Genomic DNA, 24,695 nt, shown 5'->3' on the forward strand with positions numbered 1-24,695 from the left:
AGAAACACAAAGCCCTACAGAGCACAAAGAGGGTATGAGAAATATTATTTTATTACTTTTTAATTTTGATAGAGAATGGTAGATGTGCGACACTCATTGCTTATTGATGCATATTTTATAATTAACATTGATTTCTCCTTCTTTGTGATGTATAAATGAGAGTCAAGATCAGCTTAGATCATTTATATTGCACAAATAAAAGCCATTTGGTGAAACTTTGAAGGAGAGAGTGTACCGATTTAACATTTTTATCTAATTAGCATGATTAATACTAATTAAGGGCGGTACGATGGTGTAGTGGTTAGCGCTGTCGCCTCACAGCAAGAAGGTCCGGGTTCGAGCCCCGTGGCCGGCGAGGGCCTTTCTGTGCAGAGTTTGCATGTTCTCCCCGTGTCCGCGTGGGTTTCCTCTGGGTGCTCCGGTTTCCCCCACAGTCCAAAGACATGCAGGTTAGGTTAACTGGTGACTCTAAATTGACCGTAGGTGTGAATGTGAGTGTGAATGGTTGTCTGTGTCTATGTGTCAGCCCTGTGATGACCTGGCGACTTGTCCAGGGTGTACCCCGCCTTTCGCCCGTAGTCAGCTGGGATAGGCTCCAGCTTGCCTGCGACCCTGTAGAACAGGATAAAGCGGCTACAGATAATGAGATGAGATGAATACTAATTAAATACTAATTAGTTTTAGTACATTTTTCAAACGGGGGGGGGCTATTAAGAAAAAAAAAAAAAAACATTTGCCCTCATTCGTTAATGAGGTCCATTTTGGACCGTCTGATCCTCAGACATAATATTACATCAGTTTTCTAAAAATTAAGCCTTTTTTTTCCACCTCAACCTTTGATTTGTAATATCTCAAGAACGGATAAACATTTTAATTATGTAAAAAAAATATATATATATTTTGTTTAGCGTTCAATTCTGAACTCAAGGAGCGCAGTTTCAAGCAACTTGGACTGAATTTTAATTTTCACCTCAAGAAATTTTCAAGTAGTGGGATCAAAAGTTCCTAATAATTAATTATGATGCTCTCAATGCTTCATTCCTAAATAACTAAAAATATCTATCAGCCCAAGATATCAGCACACAGATATATCACTCCTGTCCTGACTCTTGTATAATGTTACCATGGTACATAAACACAATATTCCCACAGGGAGAGGTGCCTGAGGATGGACAACGATCCTCATGGCAAAAAGCATCTGTGGGATCTGAGGAGCAAGTATACGTCACTCCTCATTCACCTACCTCGTTTCACCTCCTGCTGTGCTGTAAAGCCCCCTCAACACACACACACACACACACACCTGCTGCGGTTGTATTCTGGTCCACTTCCACAATGCAAATTCTTGGTATATCAGTTTGTGGCAGTTGAACGCCTCAGAAACATTAAACCTCGAGCTTTTCCTGCTCAGCAGTTAATAAAAAAGGAATCAGGAGCAAATAAACCCCGCTGCTTTCAAAACAATTCAAGCAAGAGGGTCAGCTGGTCAGTCAGTCTCTTTCTCTCTCTCCCCCTCACGCACGATTTTTTTTTTTTTTTTTTTTAAATCAGGCCTGACTCACTGTGGTATTTCAAATTCCCAGGCTCCACGGTGTACAGACAGACAGATAGCTAGCAATGCATGAGCAGGATGTCATGTTGAGCAGATGCTCCCGAGTTAGTTATTGTGATCCTTTAAATACCTGCTACTGTCCTGGTCTTCAGTCATTTCCCCATGATCCCATATCTTGGACTTTCAGTGTAAACACCGTAACACTTTACAAAATGCAAAAAAAAAAAAAAAAAAGGGGATATAATTATGAAACACACAAAGCTTAATGTGGTGGCCAAAAACATGTGTTATGGTATTGTCAGGTACACGAGGGAGGCGGATGTACGTGCAGAAGTGTTCAGTTTAATTAAGTGCACATTATAAATACAAATGCACAGTCCAAAACGGCAGGCAAGATCAGATACGTGAAAACAGGCAAAGGGTCGGTCGAGGCGCAAAGAGTACATGAAAGGCTAAGTGAGAACAATAACAAGAAACAGGCACAAGAATCAAGAAACCAGGAAAACAAGAACACGGGTAGAAAGGCTCGGGAATGCGTACTTAACGTAGCATAATACTTCGCCATGCACTAGCATCAGCACAGTCCTGAAATGGGTAAACACAGTTCTCTAATTGAGAACAGGTGCACCTTGTTCACGGTGTACATGCTGGAGTCCACTCGGCGCGCGCGCGCAGCCTGAGGCGCGCCTTCAGGTGCATGCACGCAGGACTGACAGGTATAGGTTCTGTACAATATCAGATATGGTGTTTCCCTACCATTCTACCGCCCCCACCCCACACACACACTTTAAGGTCGGGGGGGGGGGGGGGGGGGGGGGGCGCACTAGGACCACCCAGAAAGAATGCTTGCTCAAAAACAGGAGAGGGTGCAGGCACTAGGACCATGCAGAAACATCCCCCGCTCAAGCTGCCGGTTCCCGGTCTGCTTCGCTCTCCTCGTGTGCTCAAAAACAATTTAAATGATTCGATTCATACAACAGTTAATGTCAGAACCCCCCCAAGCGGCAAAAGATGGAGGACATACAACATTTTTTTAATTAATTGATTAATCAATTGGGTGGGTGGGTGGGTGGGTGGGTGATGTCTTCAGACACACTATATTAAGTTAGCTAACATTATCTCATATCATCTCAAGCCGCTTTATCCTGTTCTACAGGGTCGCAGGCAAGCTGAAACCAGCTGACTACAGGCGAAAGGCGGGGTACACCCTGGACAAGTCGCCAGGTCATCACAGGGCTGACACATAGACACAGACACCCATTCACACTCACATTCACACCTACGGTCAATTTAGAGTCACCAGTTAACCTAACCTGCATGTCTTTGGACTGTGGGGGAAAACGGAGCACCCGGAGGAAACCCACGCGGACACGGGGAGAACATGCAAACTCCGCACAGAAAGGCCCTCGCCGGCCACGAGGCTCGAACCCGGACCTTCTTGCTGTGAGGCGACAGCACTAACCACTACACCACCGTGCCGCCTATCTAACATTATGTTACGGATATTCATAGTGAGATCATGTTGGAATACGAGATCGCTTCGTAAAACATCAAGTTAGCCAGCCATAGAAAATGACTTATTTTTTTACATTATTTCAAACAAACACAGTCTACTACTGTACTACTTCACTCAACACATACATCAGAGTAGTGACAGGCAGTGGAGAGGGGAGTGAAAAATTACAGAAAGAAGAAATGAGCTATCCGACTTTCTAATTAGAAATCAATTAGAACTATAAAATGATTCATCTGTCATGTTAATCTCTTTATACTTGTTAAAAAAAGATGTCAAAGAAACATTCTATTGTAAAATAATTGTTCTGATGCAGGTGACCATCCTCATCCAGCACCCCCCCCCAACCAGTTGTTGGCTGTCCATCACTAGCGATGATGACTGCTTCATTAGGATGCGCAGAAACGCAGATGAAGCCCGCATCAGAGTGACAGAGTCGCTTGCAGCGGTGGCACGAACAGCCTGGCCAAGCCGCCATGGAATGTCTGACCTCATGAGCTCTCGCATACTATTCTCCTCTCCTAATGAAGCGCCTTGCACAGTAAGATAAGACAAATGATGTCATGCCCCCCATTGTGTTGTTTCTCTGGACCTCCAGACCTGATGCCAAGTGGTGCACAAAAGTGCCGCTGATCTGACGGGTATGGAAGTTGCCCCGCAGTGACAACTGACTTGTTGAGTGATGCCATCCATTGGCCAGTTGAGTGGCTCTTCCACATGCCATCTGGTGGTGTGCCATTGACCCTTTTGGGTTCATCTGCCACACTGCACCAAAAAGCGCCCGGCTGCCAGCACCTTATTGGTGATGTACTATATAACCCATAGCTGGAACCCAGGCAGGTGTTACCATTCCAGGTCAGAGCGGACCTGGGAGCAATGGTGATTAAGGGGTAACTCCACTTTCCCCAATACTCAAGTCCTCCTGGACCTGAAACTCACCACCAGTTACAGTTTATAAACCATACCCAGGACTAACCCCCAAACCAGTAAACTTTAGGGGAAACACTGAGATATCAAGTGCTAATGGGGTTAGAAAGCACGATGTTTAATGAATCAGTCTAATCTAGTGATTTGCATAGACCGCTCACACCAGGGCCTATATGGCATTTAATTTTTTTATGCAACTGACTACAAAAAAGGTGCCGCAGCAGGGTCAGGGTAATTAATGAGAGACTGTAAGTGCATCTTCCCCTCAGGCTTTCTGCTCTAAGCAAAAGCAAACTGGATTAAATGGTCATGAACGGCAGCCAGGCGGATGCAGGTTCAGCTCAATAAAAATGACTCAAGTAAACAAATCGAAGGCACGTCTCAAAATCATAGGCAGGCAATGGATCAGGCAACCAGTGAGCAGACATGAACTAAAATAGTCAAGGTGGATCTTTGATAGACAAAACAGACAATGCAAACAGCTCAGAAATGCCATAAGCAAATTAGAAAACAGAGCACACTGGTGTTGAGGTTATACAGAAATTATGTAATGAGTGATAGTCCTTCACCAGCTGTTTGCCCATTCAGAGCTTGAATGAAAACCTTGGATGCCAGAAGCTGTAGAGGGATCTGGAGTATTTGAGCAAGTCTATGACGTCTATTAAGTTTTCAGATGCCTGATATTGATGAACAAATGAGTTTAAAAAAAAAACCCTCCCAAACATCAGCATTTCAGGGTTCTTGCTGGCGTACGTCACGCTCATAATTGACGAACATAATCCATCAGCGATGAAGATAAAATTACTAGCAGTCGTCACAGTGAGGAATGTATTTGCTGTCATCTTTTCTAGAAATCCCTCCACAAATCCCTCCATTTCCTGAAATCCAACCCCAGTGAAGAGACAGCGGGAAGCCAGTGTGAGAACAATGAGCACGTACTTGTGACCAATAAAAATAGATTACACAATGACCAATCGCAGAGCGCCAAGCTTTTGACCAATCGCAATGCATCTTAATTGGTCTGGCGTGGTGATGCAATTATCTCTGTGTGAATTAAACAATGGCGCAAGTCTAAGATGAAGTTTTCTGGGTGGGTTTCTTCAAGCACTGAAGATGATTTAAGGGCCAAAACAGCCACAGGGGAGGCACCCTCAGAGCCCCGACCGTCCCAGAGCACATCGGACAGAGTCAGTAATACAAGGGTCGGTAAAAACCGCCAAAGTGAAAGTGCTGTCAGCTGGCAAGCAACTGAAGGGAACTATGTTTCAAGGTCATGGCGTGTCGAGTTCTCATGACTAATGTATGATGAAAAACGCGGTGTCGTTCTGTGTTCAGTTCATAAATCGACGGGAAACTCAGATTCCTTTCCTGCTGATTGTTCCAAGATTCTTCTCGACTCTGTTTAATTGTAAATCAAGTTATATTGAAGTAAAGGCTAAAGGGAGTCCGAATACTTCTTTTGAATAATTCCATGCTAAAATAACCTTAAGCAAGCTCAAACTAAAAGAGGTTTAATTTAGCTTGATGCCCAAAATCAAGTCTCTTATTAGAGGCTGGAGTGGAGCCCAAAGTTTATATGTAATGAAGAGGCCTAGCTGTATCTGTACAAACATCTGAATTGTGCCAGTTTGGTTGGTTGGTAACGAAGAAAAAAAAAAAAAAAAAGTGAAGAAAAACACAAGAGTGCTCCGAGAGCGCAATATCCCCTGCTGGCAACTTGGCCATAACTCCAGTAAAACGGGACTGAATTGAATGAAATTACAATATGTGTATTACCAACATATAACAAAGAATCCTGTCAAGTTTCATAAAATTCCTCCACAAATTGTGAGGGGAGTTGATTTCAGAAGGCGAGTACCCTTCCTGGGATGGGCGGACGGATATCGCCATTACATAATCCCCCTTCGGGCCTTTCGGCCAGCAGGGGATAATAAAAATTGTGAGGGAAGTTGATTAAAGAAAGCAAGCACGCCTTGATGAAATTGCCAAAATATGAGTTTGTTAATAATCAAGGGCATAACTCTGGTAAAACTTGCCCAAATGAAATGAAATGAAATTTAAATATGCGTATACCTGTCATATAACAAAGCATTCTGCCAAGTTTGGTGAAATTCCTCCACAAATTGTAAGAGGAGTTGATTTCAGAAGAACGTACACCCTCGAACTTGTCAAAGTAAAAGTTCTTTAATCAAGGGTCAAAACTCTGGGAAAATTTTCACAAACGAAATTAAATAGCATATGCGTATTACTGTCATAGAACAAGGCCTTCTGCCAAGCTTCAAGAAATTCGTCCAAAAATTGTGAGACGAGTTGATGTCAGAAGGCGAGCACACCTTCATGAAATTGGCAAAGTACAAGGTTGTTAATCAAGGGTTGTAACTCTGGTAAAATGCAAACGAATTGAACAAAATAACAATATGCGTACTACAGACATAACACAAAGCCTTCTGCCAAGTTTGGTGAAATTCCTCCACAAATTGTGAGAGGAATTGATTTCAGAAGGAAAATGCACTCTCGTGAAATTGTCAAATCATAAATTTTGTTAATCAAGGGCTGTAACTCTGGTAAAATGTGACCGAATTTAACGAAATTGCAATATGCGTAGTACCGACATATAACAGAATCCTGCCAAGTTTTGTGAAATTCCTCCAAAAATTGTGAGAGGAGTTGATTTCAGAAGGTGAGCACCCTTCCTGGGATGGGCGGGAGGAAATTGCCACGACATAATCCCCCTTCGGGCCTTTCGGCTAGCGGAGGATAAAAAGCGAAGAATATTTCTTTGACTTTTTTTTTTTTCCCCTTGAAAAATCAAGTGGAGAATGTTTTTCTGACCCCAGGGGGAACCCTGCCATTTGCTGAAACATTTTATTGCATAATACAATAATATGCTCTAACTGTATTCCTTAAACAATCCAGATTTGTCGTTCCAGCTATTACAACCCCGATTCCAAAAAAGTTGGGACAAAGTACAAATTATAAATAAAAACAGAATGCAATGATGTGGAAGTTTCAAAATTCCATATTTTATTCAGAATAGAACATAGATGACATATCAAATGTTTAAACTGAGAAAATGTATCATTTAAAGAGAAAAATTAGGCGATTTTAAATTTCATGACAACACATCTCAAAAAAGTTGGGACAAGGCCATGTTTACCACTGTGAGACATCCCCTTTTCTCTTTACAACAGTCTGTAAACGTCTGGGGACTGAGGAGACAAGTTGCTCAAGTTTAGGGATAGGAATGTTAACCCATTCTTGTCTAATGTAGGATTCTAGTTGCTCAACTGTCTTAGGTCTTTTTTGTCGTATCCTCTGTTTTATGATGCGCCAAATGTTTTCTATGGGTGAAAGATCTGGACTGCAGGCTGGCCAGTTCAGTACCCGGACCCTTCTTCTACGCAGCCATGATGCTGTAATTGATGCAGTATGTGGTTTGGCATTGTCATGTTGGAAAATGCAAGGTCTTCCCTGAAAGAGACGTCGTCTGGATGGGAGCATATGTTGCTCTAGAACCTGGATATACCTTTCAGCATTGATGGCGTCTTTCCAGATGTGCAAGCTGCCCATGCCACACACTAATGCAACCCCATACCATCAGAAATGCAGGCTTCTGAACTGAGCGCTGATAACAACTTGGGTCGTCCTTCTCCTCTTTAGTCCAAATGACACGGCGCCCCCGATTTCCATAAAGAACTTCAAATTTTGATTTGTCTGACCACAGAACAGTTTTCCACTTTGCCACAGTCCATTTTAAATGAGCCTTGGCCCAGAGAAGACGTCTGCGCTTCTGGATCGTGTTTAGATACGGCTTCTTCTTTGAACTATAGACTTTTAGCTGGCAACGGCGGATGGCACGGTGAATTGTGTTCACAGATAATGTTCTCTGGAAATATTCCTGAGCCCATTTTGTGATTTCCAATACAGAAGCATGCCTGTCTGTGATGCAGTGCCGTCTAAGGGCCCGAAGATCACGGGCACCCAGTATGGTTTTCCGGCCTTGACCCTTACGCACAGAGATTCTTCCAGATTCTCTGAATCTTTTGATGATGTTATGCACTGTAGATGATATGTTCAAACTCTCTGCAATTTTACACTGTCGAACTCCTTTCTGATATTGCTCCACTATTTGTCGGCGCAGAATTAGGGGGATTGGTGATCCTCTTCCCATCTTTACTTCTGAGAGCCGCTGCCACTGCAAGATGCTCTTTTTATACCCAGTCATGTTAATGACCTATTGCCAATTGACCTAATGAGTTGCAATTTGGTCCTCCAGCTGTTCCTTTTTTGTACCTTTAACTTTTCCAGCCTCTTATTGCCCCTGTCCCAACTTTGAGATGTGTTACTGTCATGAAGTTTCAAATGAGCCAATATTTGGCATGAAATTTCAAAATGTCTCACTTTCGACATTTGATATGTTGTCTATGTTCTATTGTGAATACAATATCAGCTTTAGAGATTTGTAAATTATTGCATTCCATTTTTATTTACAATTTGTACTTTGTCCCAACTTTTTTGGAATCGGGGTTGTAGGTTTACTTATCTGTATACTACATGGTGCTACTTAAAATGGTTTGGGATCTTATGTAATTTGCACATTTCTGCTGTCTAGTGCAATTCGTGTGTACTGTGGCATTAGCTTCAGCACGGTTTGTATTTATGTAACAGGATTTTCAGACACGTACTTCTGTCTTAACCGCTTGCCTTCTATGGAGCGCTGTGTATGTACACTGTAGCCTGAAATAACATTTATTGGAGCACTAAATTTAAATTACACTTGTTCTAGGATATTATACTGTATTAAGGTTATAACGAAGAGAAGTGGTCGGTTTCAGTGATATTTTTGTAGGAGAGCAAAAAAAGAAACCTTCCATCCGCCTTAACATGAACAGTGTTGGCTTCCTACACTTTGTAACCCATCGGTCCCTTTTACGTTTGCACTTTCCCTATGTGATCATTTCTTCCTGCCCTTGTAAATGTATTATTCAGTTATTCATCTTAAAACATATTATTCAGTAACTATAGGTCTCACTAATAAGAAAAAGGTACGCGGAGAGAGTGTGTGAGGAAGGTCTTGACCCACCAGTGGGTCTTTGGAGCTGGGTGATGCTTTACTGGTGACCGATTCCATCTTTACAGCTTCCCTGTTTAAGCTCTGCTTCTTGGAGGTTATGTGCATTCGGCTCACGTGCTGCTAGTCAGTCTGTTCCTGATTCTGCTAGCTGTAGGCCGAACTCAGAGGTGGTCCTTTAGCTACCAGCTTTTGCTTCTCATGCCATGATTTCTGGCACAGACTGATTTTTGTTCCCTTCAGCAGCGATCGTGGATCCTGACTAACAAGCGTCCAAGCTGCCTCACTCACAGGCTTGCTTCATTGACTTGCTGGCATGCGAATTCCCTGAGCCACTGGTCTGCGTCACTGACCCTGTTTTTTTGGCCCCGATTTAACCTGCGACCCTTTGTGCTCCAACTACCATGCCTGCAGAGAAGCGTGCATGTTTATTTCAGTATCTGCCTGCCAGACTTTGCTCGATGTTCCCCAGGATTTGTTACAGCCCCAAATTCTATGCCAACACCATTCAGTGTCCGACACCATCCCTGAGCCTTTCTGCTGATCGCTGGCTTTGTTTTTCAAATTTATGAATATGGATCATCTCAGTCTGCCTGCCAGCCAGTGTTTCCGACGCTGTAATAACTACAATAACTGTTAAATGTGCCCTGAGCAAGCAGCTACATCCTTTCTATTACACCTGCACAATACATTAGACTTCTCTGTGTTCAGCAGTTCTGACATTCCATGAATTAATGAAATGAGACCGGCTCTAAACCATATCAAATGACTACTTTTAATGTAAAAGAACACTAACAGCTCACTAAAACCCAGCTTTCCAAGAAAGCTTAGAAAGTTTGAAACCTAATGCCCCAAAACACAATAGGTCCATTCAACAGAGATGCATCGCTTCCCAGATCTAGCCCACAAACGAAAGGAGTTTATTTACTGTGAAAACATTTTTAAGGATATGAAGAACTTTGTTTTAAAGGTTACCAAATAAAAACACCCAATAACCCTAGAAAACATTGCGTATTAGATTTGGAAGAGATGGACAAGCTAAATCAAATCTAATATCTCTACTCTGGGTAGGCCTAGTTGTACAAGAAAACAAAAGACAGTTTTTGGTGTCAGTAGAAATATCTGAACTGAGGGAAAAAAAAAACAGAATAGCAAGGAGAAGACAAGGTCAGCGAGGAGATCTCAGTAGGTAGAGCTGAGCTGGACTGTGGCCTTATTCCAACTTGGAGTCTGAGAAGTTCGAGGGAAAACGTTCCCATGTGAATCCGTGTGTCATATTTCTCAGTTCAGTTCAGTGCAGTGCAGCACTCTCTCTCTCGCTCTCTCTCTCTGTGTATGTTTGTCTGTGTGTTACCTAAACTGCACCCTTGTTGAAGTTCAAGCCACCTAAATCACAACACTGCTTATACAAAGACAAAAATGATCTCCCATAATTCCTGTAACGAAAGAGAATAGGCCTAATGCTTGCCAAGGAAACAGTGCATGTTTTGTTTAGGCCCCTGTAATTTTCAGAACAGTGATGGAGAAGATTTCTGCCTGAAGCTTTAGGGAGTCTTGGACTCCATGTTATTTGATATACCTGTTGTAAATTAGTGCTGGTTATTCAGGGGGTGGAAACGAAAACGTGGCCCTTCGATATGACATGGTAGCGTTTAGTTCTGTTTTAAAATAAACACATGAGGACTACGACAAAACATTACAAAGGCAAAAGTCGGGCCACGAACACACCATTACAATTCAGGCCAGTGTTGTAGTCGAGTCACTAAACCTCGAGTCTGAGTCCAGTCTCAAGTCCCCAGTGTTCAAGTCCAAGTCATTAAAAAAAAAAAAAAATCGAGTCGGGTCCACGAATGATCCGAGATGAGTCAGAGAGCAAGATTCCAACTGCACCATTTGACGGTGGCTGTTTTAGCGCCATTAACATTAGTTTGTTCCTGAACATGATGTATGAACGGGTGAATGTGCATTCAGTGTTGCCAGATTGGGTGCTTTTAAGTGCATTTTGGCAGGGTTTTGAACATATTTTGGGCTGGAAAACGTCAGCAGTATCTGGCAACACTGTGCATTCTCTTTATCAGGGAGTGCGAAGTATTCAGTCAGAGATGGTTGGGAGACGGATGTAAGTGCAGAAGGTGTGCTTATTAATACAAGTGAAGACAGGTAAACAATCCAGAATGGCAGGCAAACTCATAAAACGGTGAAACAGGCAATAGGTCGAGGGAGGCACAAACGGGCCATCTTAGACTCGGCAGAATCAAAGACGAGAAACAGGAAATCAGAGATCAGGAAACCAAACAAGGAAATAAGGCTCAGTAAAATGTCAGCAACGCAACTCAATACTTCGCAAAGTAAGTGTGTTTTCACAGTTTTTATATCGGTGCACTGATTACACCTTAATCCTGTGCAGGTGCGAGTCGTTTAGTGCACGCACGTGCGAGAGTCTGCTTGGTGCATGCACGGTCCGGAGTGCGCCCGAGAGTCTGATGCACGCGCCAAGGTACGCAGGTGTGACATTCTTGCACGAAATTAGTACAAAAATGAATGTAGATATAAATATCTTATGCCAAATTATTAGGACATCTTACAAAATATAAAGAAAGAAAAATCAGAGTCCTCGTCTCCAATTTACAAGTCCTAATCCAAGTCATCAGTGTTCAAGTCCAAGTCGAGTCACGAGTCCTTAAAATTAGGGCACGAATCGGACTTGAGTCCGAGTCCTGGACTCGAGTACTATAAGCCTGATTCAGGCAGTACTGAGTTAAGCAGGATGAAAAGGGTGTCAAGTAGAATTGCTTTACAAAAAAAAGTGTTGATTTATTCCTGTGTCAATGCAATATTACATTATTTGTAATATATTATTTGTAACAAGGCCACAACTTCTTGGAAGACTGCAGGTAACATCTTTAATTCAATATACATAAATCCACTCAGTCTACAAACATGTGGCACTGTATAGAACGCTGAAGAGCAGCAGGAATCTGCTGTTGGATGTGTTGTATAACCAGCTGAGAAGCGAGTGGGCGGAGAATTGGAGTTACTTTGCCCACGCAGATACACGGATGCGAGTGGATACACATACCTCGCGCACACACGACCTTCTGGGGACTTGTTGCATAAATTTGCACTCTAATCAGAATGATTTGATGTCTGCATATTAAATTTTTTCCTACTGTATGTATGAATCCATCTATATATCTTATAAAGATACAACCTCCATTCCCAGAAAAGTTGGAATATTTTCCAAAATGCAATAAAAACAAAAATGTGATTTGTTAATTCACATGAACCTTTGTTTAACTGACAAAAGGACAAAGAAAAGATTTTCAATAGTTTTACTAACCAACTTAACTGTATTTTGTAAATAGAAGAAGAAACCTTTGTCACATGCACACTTCAAGCACAGTGAAATTCATCCTCTACATTTAACCCATCTGAAGCAGTGAACACGCGCACACAGCCAGAGCAGTGGGCAGCCACACTAGAGCGCCCGGGGAGCCGTCAGGGGTAGGGCTGCGTACCTAAACGTAACATCAGGTACCGGTACAGAGGTTTAGGTACAGGTCCGGACCTGTACCTGAGCAATTTGACAAATTCTTCTGAACTTCTTCAATAATGACAAACATTAATAAACTGTTGACAACTTGTCAGTATCTTTATTCAAAGAAAACCAAACATAACTAGTGCCGCTTTTCCACTACAAACGCGGCTGAGTCGTGCCGTGCCGAGTCGAGCTGAGCGGGGCTGTTGGAGTTGCATTTCGACTACAACCGCGCTGAACCGTGCTGGCTGGAAGTGGGTGGACACATTGGGTGGAGTTAGCGAAAGTGGGTGGACGTCATGTGATGTCGTTAAGCAGCACAAACAGTGACATCAGTGACAGTGGCGGAACAAGTCAGAGCCGGGCCGGGGGCGGGGCAAATGACCGGGCCCTTTATTAAAGCTTATCATAACATCATTTTAGGCTACAAAATGTCCGCAACTGCGGTGTTTACCAATTTCAACACTACCGGGTGCAACTATGTTATTTAGTACATCAAGTCCTTCAAACGAACATGTAACTCAGAAACAAAAAACATTAGGATACTGTACATGGCTCATAATAAAACATCAATAGCCTATACTGCGCACATTATTTGAAGGGCATACGAATGAGCGCTCAGAGGTTGCAACGGTGACAGGAAGAGTCAGAAATAAAAGGAGGGCGGTGCAAACCTCACTGAATGCACTGTGTTTACCAATTTCAACACTACGGGGTGCAACTATGTTATTTTGTACATTAAGTCCTTCAAACAAACATGTAACTCAGAAACAAAAAAACATTAGGCGACATACTGTACATGGCTCATAATAAAACATCAATAGCCTACTGCGCGCATTATTTGAAGGGCATACGGCGAGCCTTGCGCTCCGCGAACTCGTCCACGATGCTCTGTATGTCACTGATTCAGTGAGCTTTTAAGCGGTAGTCTCACGACCCGAATAGTAAACAATAAACATGGAGGACATGGAGTCGTTAGTGTTGCTGGTCTTGGTGCTGTGGCTTGTTGTCACCGACAACGCCAACAGATACTGGCAAGAGCGTATAGATGAGGCGAGGCGCATAAGGCTTCAGAAATTCTCGTAATTCGTAATTCTCCTTCTTCCGGGTTTGCGGTGTTTACAGATCCCAGCGCGCTCGCGGGGCGTGTGTGGGCATGTGAGGACACTCCTCCTCACCAATCAGTGCACAGGGGAGTGTCTGCTCACGTCCCCAGCCTCACTCGGCACGGTTTGACTCGCTTCAGCCCCACTCCAAAACGGTGCGAGTTTTAGGGGCTAAGCAGGGCTGAAACGAGCTGAGTCGTGCTGGTTTTTGGTAGTCGAAATGCGAGCCGTGTCGGGCTGAAGTGAGCTGAAGCGAGCTGAAGTGAGCTGAAAAAGGGTAGTGGAAAAGGGCCATAGGATTCCTACCTCACGTCTCAGTCACCCTCTCAGTCTCACACTATCGTTAACTTGGGACAAAAAGTCACAAGTTGTCTCACAGCGAGAAATGACTACACTAGAGTACTACAGACTATGCGCAGTCCGCGGCCTTTAACTTACGCGGCAAAATTACACAAAGCAACAAATGCCGCCAATGCCAGCAAAGGAAAAATGGCTGACCTGCTTTTGAGTCTTTTTGACCAATCAGAATGCTGGATCAGCCAAGCTCTCGCAATGTCTCGTGAGACTGTGGCGAGAGGATCTCAAATCAAAGATGGCTCTGATTTCAAGTTTCAGCGCGGCATTTTACGTCTTTTCCAGTGCCAAATTTTCGTCTTTGTGGTAGGATTTGCACATCAGTCACAAAATAAGCATATACTTGGTGTAAATTTATATCGGTACAGTACCGGTACTTCATGATCCGGTATTTTGGACCTGTATCGAATCGATTTTCATGGTACAGTACTGGTACATAGTACCGGTACACAGCCCTAGTCAGGGATTAGGTACCTTGCTCAAGGGCACTTCAGCCCAAGGCCACCCCACGTTAACCTAACCTGCATATCTTTGGACTGTGGGGGAAACCGGAGCACCCGGAGGAAACCCACGCAGACATGGGGAGAACATACAAACTCCACACAGAAAGGCCCTCGCCGGCCGCTGGGTTCGAACCCAGAACCTTCTTGCTGTGAAGCAACAGCGCTAACCACTACACCACCGTGCCACCCCATAAATATAAATGTTAGAATTTGATCCCTGCAACATGCTCAAAAAATGTTGGCACGGAGGCAAAATAAGACTGAAAAGTTTATAGGATACTCAAGTAGCACCATTTTGTAAGATTCCACAATAATAAATAACTGCTATCATGATTGGGTATAAAAGGAGCAGCACCAAAGGCTCAGTCTTTGCAAGCAAGGATGGGTCATGGCTCACCCCTTTGTGCCAAAACTCATGAGAGAATTGTTTGTCAATTCAAAAAGCATCTTTCTCAACACAAGATTGCAGAGAATTTAGGTCTTGCGAAATCTACAGTACATAATATTGCGAAAAGATTCAGGGACATCTCAGTGCGTAAAGAGCAATGTTGAAAACCAGTGCTGAATGCGTGTGATCTTCGAGCCCTCAGGAGTCACTGCCTGAGAAACCATCATGCTAATGTGACAAATATAGCCACATGGGCTCAGGAGTACTTCGAAAAACCATCAACACAGTCCACCGCTGCATCCAGAAATGTAACCTGAAACTGTATTACGCAAGGAGGAAACCATTCATCAATTCCATGCAGAAATATCACCGATTTCTCTGGGCCCGAACTCATCTTAGATGGACCGAAAGACAGTGGAAATGTGCTGTGGTCAGATGAGTCCACATTTCAGCTTGGTTTTCAGGAAAACTAGAAGAGTTCTCAGTGCTGAAGGTGAACACGACCATCCAGTTTGTCATCAGAGAAAGATGCAAAAGCCAGTCTTTGTGATGGTATGGGGGGCATCAGTGCCCACAGAATGGGTGAGTTGCATGTATGTGAAGGCATATATTGGGATTTTAGAGAGACACATGTTGCCATCAAGGTGACATCTCTTCCTGGGAAGTCCATGCTTATTTCAGCAGGACAATGCCAGGCCTCATTCTGCACGAGCTACAACAGCATGGCTTCATAGACACAGAGTGCGTGTGCTTGACTGGCCTGCTGCCAGTCCAGATCTGTGTGCTACTGAGAATGTATGGTGCAACATGAAGAGGAGAATCAGACAACGGCTACCACAGAGCACTGAGCAGCTGAAGTCTTGTATCAAGCAAGAACGGACAAAAGTTCCAGTTGCAAAACTGCAACAATTAGCAGCCTCTATTCCCATACAATTTAAAAAAAAAAAAAAAAAAAGTGTTATTAAAAGGAACCGTGATGTAACACAATGGTAATAATGCCTCTCTCCCAAGTTTTTTTTTTCTAATACCCCTTTGCCACCGAATCAGTTCCAGGGCTGGTCCGGGGCTGGTGCTAGTTCACAACTCGTTCAACTTGCGAGCCAGCTGAGAACCAGTTTGCTTTTCCATAGCTCGCAGTGCTAAGGGAAGCCATGTCATTACGTCGTTGTATACATCAGTTACGTCGCTGTATACGTCAGTTACATCGCTACGTTTGCATAAACCTTGGCACGAATATCGAAGCAAAAACAAACAGAAGAAGCAGCAGCAGCAACAATAATAACTGTCGCGGCGACCTGCCGCAAGGAGTGTCTGAACGCAGGCTCACATGATTGACAGCTGCCTCCGCCACTCTCTGCTACGCTGAATCGCAGTGCTGCGCTACCAGCACAGCCTGACAGCACGCTGCGCTGAGCAGGCAGCCAATCACAATGCTAATTAGCAGGGCAGTGGTCGTTCTAGAACGATAGGCAGAATTGACATTCAATTTGTAACGAAGCAGCAGCACAGCAGTTGCAAAGGGAATTCGCTACTAACACAAACTTTACAGCACATCAGGGGAAAAAGGATGAAAAAGGCTACCGGTAAACCCACTGAACTTTTTTATATGCAAACACTGCGCTCGCAGTAATCCGTGGGCATGAGAAAACGTTTCCTACCCGTGTTTGGTTTAATGGCTTAAACTTTCTTTCTCAGTGGCGTGTAGTAAAATATCTTCAGTTAAAGTGCACAAACTGCCTGTCAAAGGGCTAATGGTTAAAATGGTTAGAAGTAAATGGTTTAGTTTAGAACTGGTTTTGTTCATTTATATGTTTGTTCGGTAACATATTGCCTGAACGATTAAAAATGGTTAAAACATACTTAACTATAAAAATATTTATATATTGTTGCCTAATTAACTTGGGCTTTGTTATAGAAAAACAGGCATTTATTCATACATTTATTTTATGTTTGTATGGTTTTTCACCTTCTACTTCTGATTCTACTTCTGGTTCTGATTCTACCTTTTCTTCTGGAAAAACCCTACTACCACAATTCTACCATAACGTCAGCTCCACTGAAAATCAATAAAACATAAGACGAGTGGAATCCTGTGTCCGAGTCCTTCCCTTTCAAGTGTGGGAAACCTTGATGCTCACATACACTTGACAATAATAATAATAATAATAATAATAAAAAATGACTTCGCGTTTGTACAGCTGCTGCTTCTCGTCGCTTAAAAATGGCGATCTTTCGCGGTCTTGTTATTGTTGTTGGTCTTAACAACTCCGCCCCCCCCGCTGACGTAAGCGGTTCTTTCCTCTGGCCCAGCAGAGAGCTGGTGCTAGCCTGGAACCGGTTTTTCTGGCCCCAGAGCCAGTTCTTTGTCAGTGGAAACAGAAAACCCGGTTCCAAACTAAGCACTGGCCCCGAACCAGCCCTGGAACTGTTTTGGTGGAAAAGGGGCATCAGTGTGTTGCAGGCATCAAATTCTAACTTTGTTTATATTTACGCAATACAGTCAAGTTGGTCAGTAAAACTATTAAAACTCTTTTCTTTGTCCTTTTGTCAGTTAAATAAAAGGTTCATGTGAATTAAACCACAGATTTTTGTTTTTACTCTATTTGGAAAATATCCCAACTTTTCTGGAAAAGGGGTTTGTACACTATATCGCCTCACACCCATACGTGCTTGTTGAACATCCCATTCAAGATTTAGTCCCCCCTTTTGGGAAAGGCTAGATTTCAGAACATGCGGTGGAGATGTGTGCTCATTCAGCCACAAGAGTATGGGGAGATCAGGCGCTAATGTTGAACGAGGAGGCCTGGGGCACAGTCAGCATTCCAGTTCATCCCAAAGGTGCTCAGTGGAGTTGAGGTCAGGGCTCTGTGCAGTGTACACTTGAGCTCTTCCACTCTGACCTTGATAAACTTCATGGACCTTGCTTTGTGCACAGGGGCATTGTCATGCTGGAACAGGTTTGGGCTCAATGCCTTCGTTCCAGTGAAGGCAAACTTTAAATGCTACAACATGCAAAGACATCCTAGACGATTTTGTGCTTCTGAACTGTGGCAACCATTTGGGGAAGAACCACATGTGGGTGTGATGGTCAGGTGTCCACATACTTTTGGCCATACAGTGTATTATAGTTAACAAGTGTTGCATATGAAGGCAAATCTAGTTTGGTATTCAGTATAGTGTGATCATGTGATACAGTGTAATGCAAACATGTTAAATTAATATGCTGTGTATACAGCTGTGATACTCCTCAATCATATAGGGCCATCCTTAAAAAAAAAAAAAAATCAGTTTCCTGTCCACCGGGTGAGCAAAAAAAATTTCAGTCGGGAGGGAGGGATTTTTTTTTTATATATGGATGGATAAGAAATCGCAATGCTGTGTTTGCTTTTTCTTTCAGTACTTTATTACAAAAGCAGACATTTAATACAATATGACAGTTTAATCAACTGAAACTTGGACAAAATCTAAGTTAGCATTTTAAATGCTGACTGCAACATTTGCAAAACTTTTACAAAAGGTACTTAAAATGTCCGACACACGGACTTTTTGTAGTTCTAAATCGAGCGTTAGGCCTAGTTCGGATGAAATTACACTATTAAAATGATCACTGAATGATTTGTTTTTCTGAATCTTTACTATTTTGTTGTTCGCTAGAATACCATTTTGCGATTTCACACTTAAGCAAATGTTTGAAAACTCTGGATCTCCTTCCTTCATGGTGGCTGCCATTTTTTTGTGCCGCACGGCGCATGCGCAGAGCTGATTCGACAGGGCTTTCCACAAGCGCCGGCTGCGGCCACGCAATTAAGTCCAGCCGGCTACTTTAATGACTATTTTTGTAGTCCACAGGCTCTAAATATTAATTTTCGATTTTAATAAAATTAAATGTTTATCTAACGGACTGACAATAACGTCAAACTGAACCACACTCATTCAAGTTGTGATTCGCGCCGTTTGTACCGATAATAACCACAAATTCCCCGCCGACTTCGTTGACCAGGGGAGAGTAACTCATCCGCGGCCCCGACATGCGGTGTGCGCGCGCACTCGGCGGAGGCAGTATGAGCCTTAGTGGAAAGCCCTGGGAATGCGTAAATGTCAAGTTCGAGTTTAGATTTACGAGCCCGAAAAAAACATCGAAAAACCGGCGTTAAAAAAAAAAAAATTCACCCGCACAAACGGCACTCACCCGGCCGGTGGACCGGAAACAGAACATTTTTTTAATAATAATGGCCTAGTGGCAAAATCTAATATTTTACATTGTGTATCAACAAAAAGTCTCCCATACACAAGCATTTCTATATCAGAAGTTTGGAGATTAGAAACCTAAACCTAAACCCAATTAGTAAACCAGACTAGAGAATGCACTCAACATACTCACTGGCCAGTTTATTAAGAACACCCATCCACCTGTTGTTTTACACAGTTATCTAATCAGCCAATCCCTCGACAGCAGCACAATGCATAAAATCATGCAGATACAAATCAAGAGCTTCAGTTCATGTTCACTTCAAACATCACAACGGGAAAAAATCGTGACCTCTGTGACGTTCACTAAGGCATGGGTGATGGTGCCAGATGGACTGGTTTGAGTATTTCAGAAACTGCTGATCTCCTGGGGTTTTCACACAATGGTGCAAAAAAAAAAAAAAAAAGAAAAAACCACACTGGCGTGAGCGACAGTTCTATGGGTGGAACCGTCTTGTTGATAAGAGAGGTCAGAGGAAAATGGCTAGATTGGTTTGAGCTACCAGGAAGGATATAGTAACTCAATCACTCTTTACAATCATGATGAGCAGAAAAGCATCTCAGCATGCAACAGCAGAAGACCATATTGGGTTCCGCTCCTGCCAGCCAAGAACAGGAATCTTAGAATCAAGAGCAAGTTCCTATTAAAGTGGCCGGCGAGTGTAAATTGGGGCATGTCACCACAAAATGAGTCCAGCGTTGTAAAGGTTTGTCCTGAGATACAACCATTTGAAATGGGAGCATGTCAAAAAAATGACTCAAATAGTTTGTTTTTCTAATTTTGCTACAAATACGCTCCTTATTCTGTAATGTACGTCAACAAAATATTATACTGAAGCAACTTGTAAATATGACTTTGGTGGCCAAATACATGTGTACTGTAAAATAATTTCAATTTATACATCAAGTTTACAGATGTGATGACCTGGCGACTTGTCCAGGGTGTACCCCGCCTTTCGCCCGTAGTCAGCTGGGATAGGCTCCAGCTTGCCTGCGACCCTGTAGAACAGGATAAAGCGGCTAGAGATGATATGAGAAGTTTACAGATGATTTTCTCCAAATGATGATACTGTAAACATTTTCACTAATTTCTCTGGACTGGCTGCACCAAATTTAATAAATGAAATCTTATTTTAAAAGATAATTAGCTGTATATTTAGAATATCCAATAAATCAATTTTTTTTTTTTTTAGACCAACTGGACTCTAACTCGTTTAACGTCATAAGCCATCACTAATGCTTTACATGTCAACCACTTGAGTCTAATATCAGTTCCATTTATTAAACAGAGGCTATCTATTGTGGAGGTTTTCTGTTTGCTTTATGCGAGTGATTTTTTTTTTTCCTCAGACGATCTTCAGGATTATATGGAGTGTGTAAAAAGAAACATCCTAAAAGAAGAAGTAGTGCACAGACAGACACAAGTGCCCGGGCTGGGAAACAAAGCCTGAAGAACAAATTCCTATTAAAAAGTGGCTGGTGAGTGCTTCATAATTATGAAGACAGAATAATTAAATGAGGATTATTTCCACAATAAATTTCTTGGGAAGTTCTTTAGGGTAAGAGTAAGATTGTTTATAAGGAATTAAACTAGAATAGAATAGTTTGAGATGAAACAACTGCATGAAAAAGTCGTGTCGTTTCTGTTGCTAGCTTAGTGAGCTGATCATTTTTGTCATCCATCTTGACGGGTGATACAGTAGGCTTAGCAATAAGGTAAAAAAGTGATGAGTTCTTTACAACTTGTACTTACAGTGCTGAGCGTAAATGAGTACACCCGCTTTGAAAAGTAACATTTTAAACAATATCTCACTGAACACAAACAATTTCCAAAATGTTGACAAGTTTAATATAACGTGTTTAACTTATAACGTGAAAGTAAGGTTAATAATATAAACTTAGATGACACATTTTACAGTTTTACTCAAATTAGGGTGGTGCAAAAATGAGTACACCCCACAACAAAAACTACTACATCTAGTACTTCGTATGGCCTCCATGATTTTTAATGACAGCACCAAGTCTTCTGAACAAGTTGGCGACATTTTGCAACATCAATCATTTTCCATTCTTCAACAATGACCTCTTTTAGTGACTGGATGCTGGATGGAGAGTGATGCTCAACTTGTCTCTTCAGAATTCCCCATAGGTGTTCGATTGGGTTCAGATCAGGAGACAGACTCGGCCACTGAATCACTTTCACCCTGTTCTTCTTCAGAAATCCAACAGTGGCCTTAGATGTGTGTTTAGGATCATTATCATGTTGGAAAAGTGCACGACGACCAAGGGCACGGAGTGATGGTAGCATCTCCTCTTTCAGTATAGAGCAATACGTCTGTGAATTCATGATGCCATCAGTGAAATGCAGCTCCCCGACACCAGCAGCACTCATGCAGCCCCACATAAGGACACTGCCACCACCATGTTTCACTGTAGGCACCATACATTTTTCTTTGTATTCCTCACCTTTGCGACACCATACAGTTTTGAAGCCATCAGTTCCAAAAACATTTATCTTGGTCTCATCACTCCAGAGTATAGAGTCCCAGTAGTCTTCATCTTTGTCAGCATGGGCCCTGGAAAACGCTAGGCGAGCTTTTTTGTGCCTGGGCTTTAGGAGAGGCTTCTTTCGTGGACAGCATCCATGCATGCCATTCCTCTGCAGTGTACGCCGTATTGTGTCACGGGAAATAGTCACCCCAGTTTGGCTTTCTACTTCTTTGGATAACTGCAGTGAACTCGCATGCCGATTTTCTTCAACCCTTAAGACACTCCTGTCGAGGTGTTAACTTCCGTGGACAACCTGGACGTCTCTGTGAGATGGTTGCAGTTCCATCTTTCTTAAGTTTTTGTACCACTTTTGCTACAGTATTCTGACTGATAAGTAAAGCTTTGCTGATCTTCGCCTTTGTGGTGGAAAGAAATTATTTTCTTTGGGGAATTCTGAAGAGACAAGTTGAGCATCACTCTCCATCCAGTCACTAAAAGAGGTCATTGCTGAAGAATGGAAAAAGACTGATGTTGCAAAATGTCGCCAACTTGGGTAGTGTAGTGCTTAGCGCTGTCGCCTCACAGCAAGAAGGTCCGGGTTCGAGCCCCGTGGCCAGCGAGGGCCTTTCTGTGCAAAGTTTGCATGTTCTCCCCGTGTCCACGTGGGTTTCCTCCGGGTGCTCCGGTTTCCCCCACAGTCCAAAGACATGCAGGTTAGACACCGTATCTGTGAAGATACTAGAAGACTAGTATAGATACTAGAAGAGCTCTCTTCTACCAACCACAGATTACTATGTACCTGGATGACTGAGTATCTTCACAGATATGTTTCTACGCACTTTGGGATGAGTTCCCTTCGACTGGTGCGGGAGTATGAGAGGACTTCCAGAAAACTGGCAGACATCTTAGCCAGAGAGGATCGTTCATTTTTGTCAACCTGGAACGACCATCACTGAACAGAGGTGGGTGTCTATGACATCTATCAGCCACCTACAATGCAGCCATCAGCATTCTGATTCGGATTCTATGATGATCCATGAGAGGATAAATACTTGATACTCCCTATTAGACAGACAGAACTGAGGATGCCTTTCGGACAAGAGGCGAAACATCTTCAAGACTTTTCAAGCAAGTCCAGTTGCTCTCTTCTACCAACCACAGATTACATGCAGGTTAGGTTAACTAGTGACTCTAAATTGACCGTAGGTGTGAATGTGAGTGAGTGTGAATGGTTGTCTGTGTCTGAGCCCTGTGATGACCTGGCGACTTGTCCAGGGTGTACCCCGCCTTTCACCTGTAGTCAGCTGGGATAGGCTCCAGCTTGCCTGCGACCCTGTAGAACAGGATAAAGCGGCTACAGATAATGAGATGAGATTAAAAATCATGGAGACCATACAAAGTACTAGATGTAGTAGTTTCTGTTATGCCTCCGCCACCGTAAGGTGCAGAGGCATTATGTTTTCGGGTTGTCCGTCTGTCCTGAAACCTTGTGAACACGATATCTCAAAGACTAATGAAAGGAATTTCACCAAACCTTCCTTCACCATTCGTGCGCTTTGGGACAAACATGAGCTGATTAGATTTTGAGGTTAAACGGTCTAAGGTCAAGGTCACTGTGAGGTCAAATGTCTGTCCGAAAACCTTGTAAACACAAGATCTCCAAGGCAAACAAAAGGAATTTCACCAAACTTTCACCATTTGTGCACAAACATGAGCTGATTAGATTTTGAGCTCAAAAGGTCTAAGGTCAAGGTCACTGTGGGGTCAAATGTCTAGTCCCAAACCTTGTGAACACCATATCTCAAAGGCTAATGAAGGGAATTTCACCAAACTTTCACCATTTGTGCATTTGGGGACAAACATGAACTGATTAGATTGAGGTTCAAAGGTCACAGGTCAAGGTCACTGTGAGGTCAAATGTCTAGTCCCAAACTTTGTGAACACGATATCTCAAAGGCTAATGGAAGGAATTTCACCAAACTTTCACCATTTGTGTGCTTTGGGACAAAGATGAAATGATTAGATTTTGAGAGCAAAAAGGTCTAAAGTCAAGGTCACTGTGAGGTCAAATGTCTAGTCCCAAACCTTGTGAACACCACATCTCAAAAGACTAATGAAAGGAATTTCACCAAACTTTCACCATTTGTGCATTTGGGGACAAACATGAACTGATTAGATGGAGGTTCAAAGGTCACAGGTCAAGGTCACTGTGAGGTCAAATGTCCATCCCCAGATCACAACTTAATAAGGCGTGTATTCTAGCAGGTGGAGGCATCCCCATGGCGTCGAGCTCTATCTAGTTGTGGGGTGTACTCATTTTTGCCCCATCCTAATTTGAGTAAAACTGAAAAAAAAAACGTGTAATCGAGTTATATTAAAATTGTCAACATTTTGGAAATCGTTTGTGTTCTCTGAGATATCGTTTAAAATGTTACTTTTCAAAGCGGGTGAACTGGTTTACACTGAGCACTGGAGGCTGCAAACTTGTCTTGGGGAATCTGGTTTCAGGGAACCTTCGGCGTTCCGAACGCACGCAGTGTTTCTGCAGTGAGTCCCAGTGCGAGGTGAAGCATCTCTTACCTTCTTGAGGCTCTTGTGCGTGTTGACTGCAGTGAATGCGGCGGACAGCTCGCCCGCACCCGCCTCGCTCTTCTTGCACACAGTCAGGGCAGAGTACTTCTCCGCCACATTCTCACTCTCCTTAAATTCCTTACTGGCCTGTTTTACCTCCGACTTCACGTCCACGACCGAATCCGTCATGATCACCCGAAAGCGAGTTTCCCCACGATCTCAAAGCTCCTACAGCTTTCGGCTCGGAGACTGTAACCTTCCGTGATGTCCTCTAAGCCGAATGCTCTCCTACTTCGAAGGATATTGAAGCGAGACGCAAAAAAAGCGAGGTAGAAAACCAAAACTACGCGTTATCGCATAAAAATATCGATGCACAAAGCGATTCGGCTTCTCAGCCCAGAGATCGCACCGCTCAAGTGTCCGGCTCGCAAACG

The 24,695-nt window shown here is 43.0% G+C and overlaps 1 protein-coding gene across 3 annotated transcripts in view; it reads right to left on the minus strand.

Annotated features, from left to right (window-relative positions):
- Positions 1-24,695, minus strand: part of ahcyl1 (adenosylhomocysteinase-like 1) — an 82,161-nt gene extending 57,466 nt beyond the window's left edge. For 2 of the 3 annotated variants that reach the window (XM_060932017.1, XM_060932018.1), the window contains exon 1: positions 24,271-24,695. In XM_060932017.1, coding sequence (XP_060788000.1) covers positions 24,271-24,450 — 180 coding nt within the window. In that variant the 5' untranslated portion in view covers positions 24,451-24,695. The remainder of the gene's footprint in view (positions 1-24,270) is intronic. The other variant, XM_060932019.1, reaches the window with a different exon arrangement.

This window comes from Neoarius graeffei, chromosome 10 (assembly GCF_027579695.1).
Source record: "Neoarius graeffei isolate fNeoGra1 chromosome 10, fNeoGra1.pri, whole genome shotgun sequence".
Classification (NCBI taxonomy): Eukaryota; Metazoa; Chordata; class Actinopteri; order Siluriformes; family Ariidae; genus Neoarius; species Neoarius graeffei.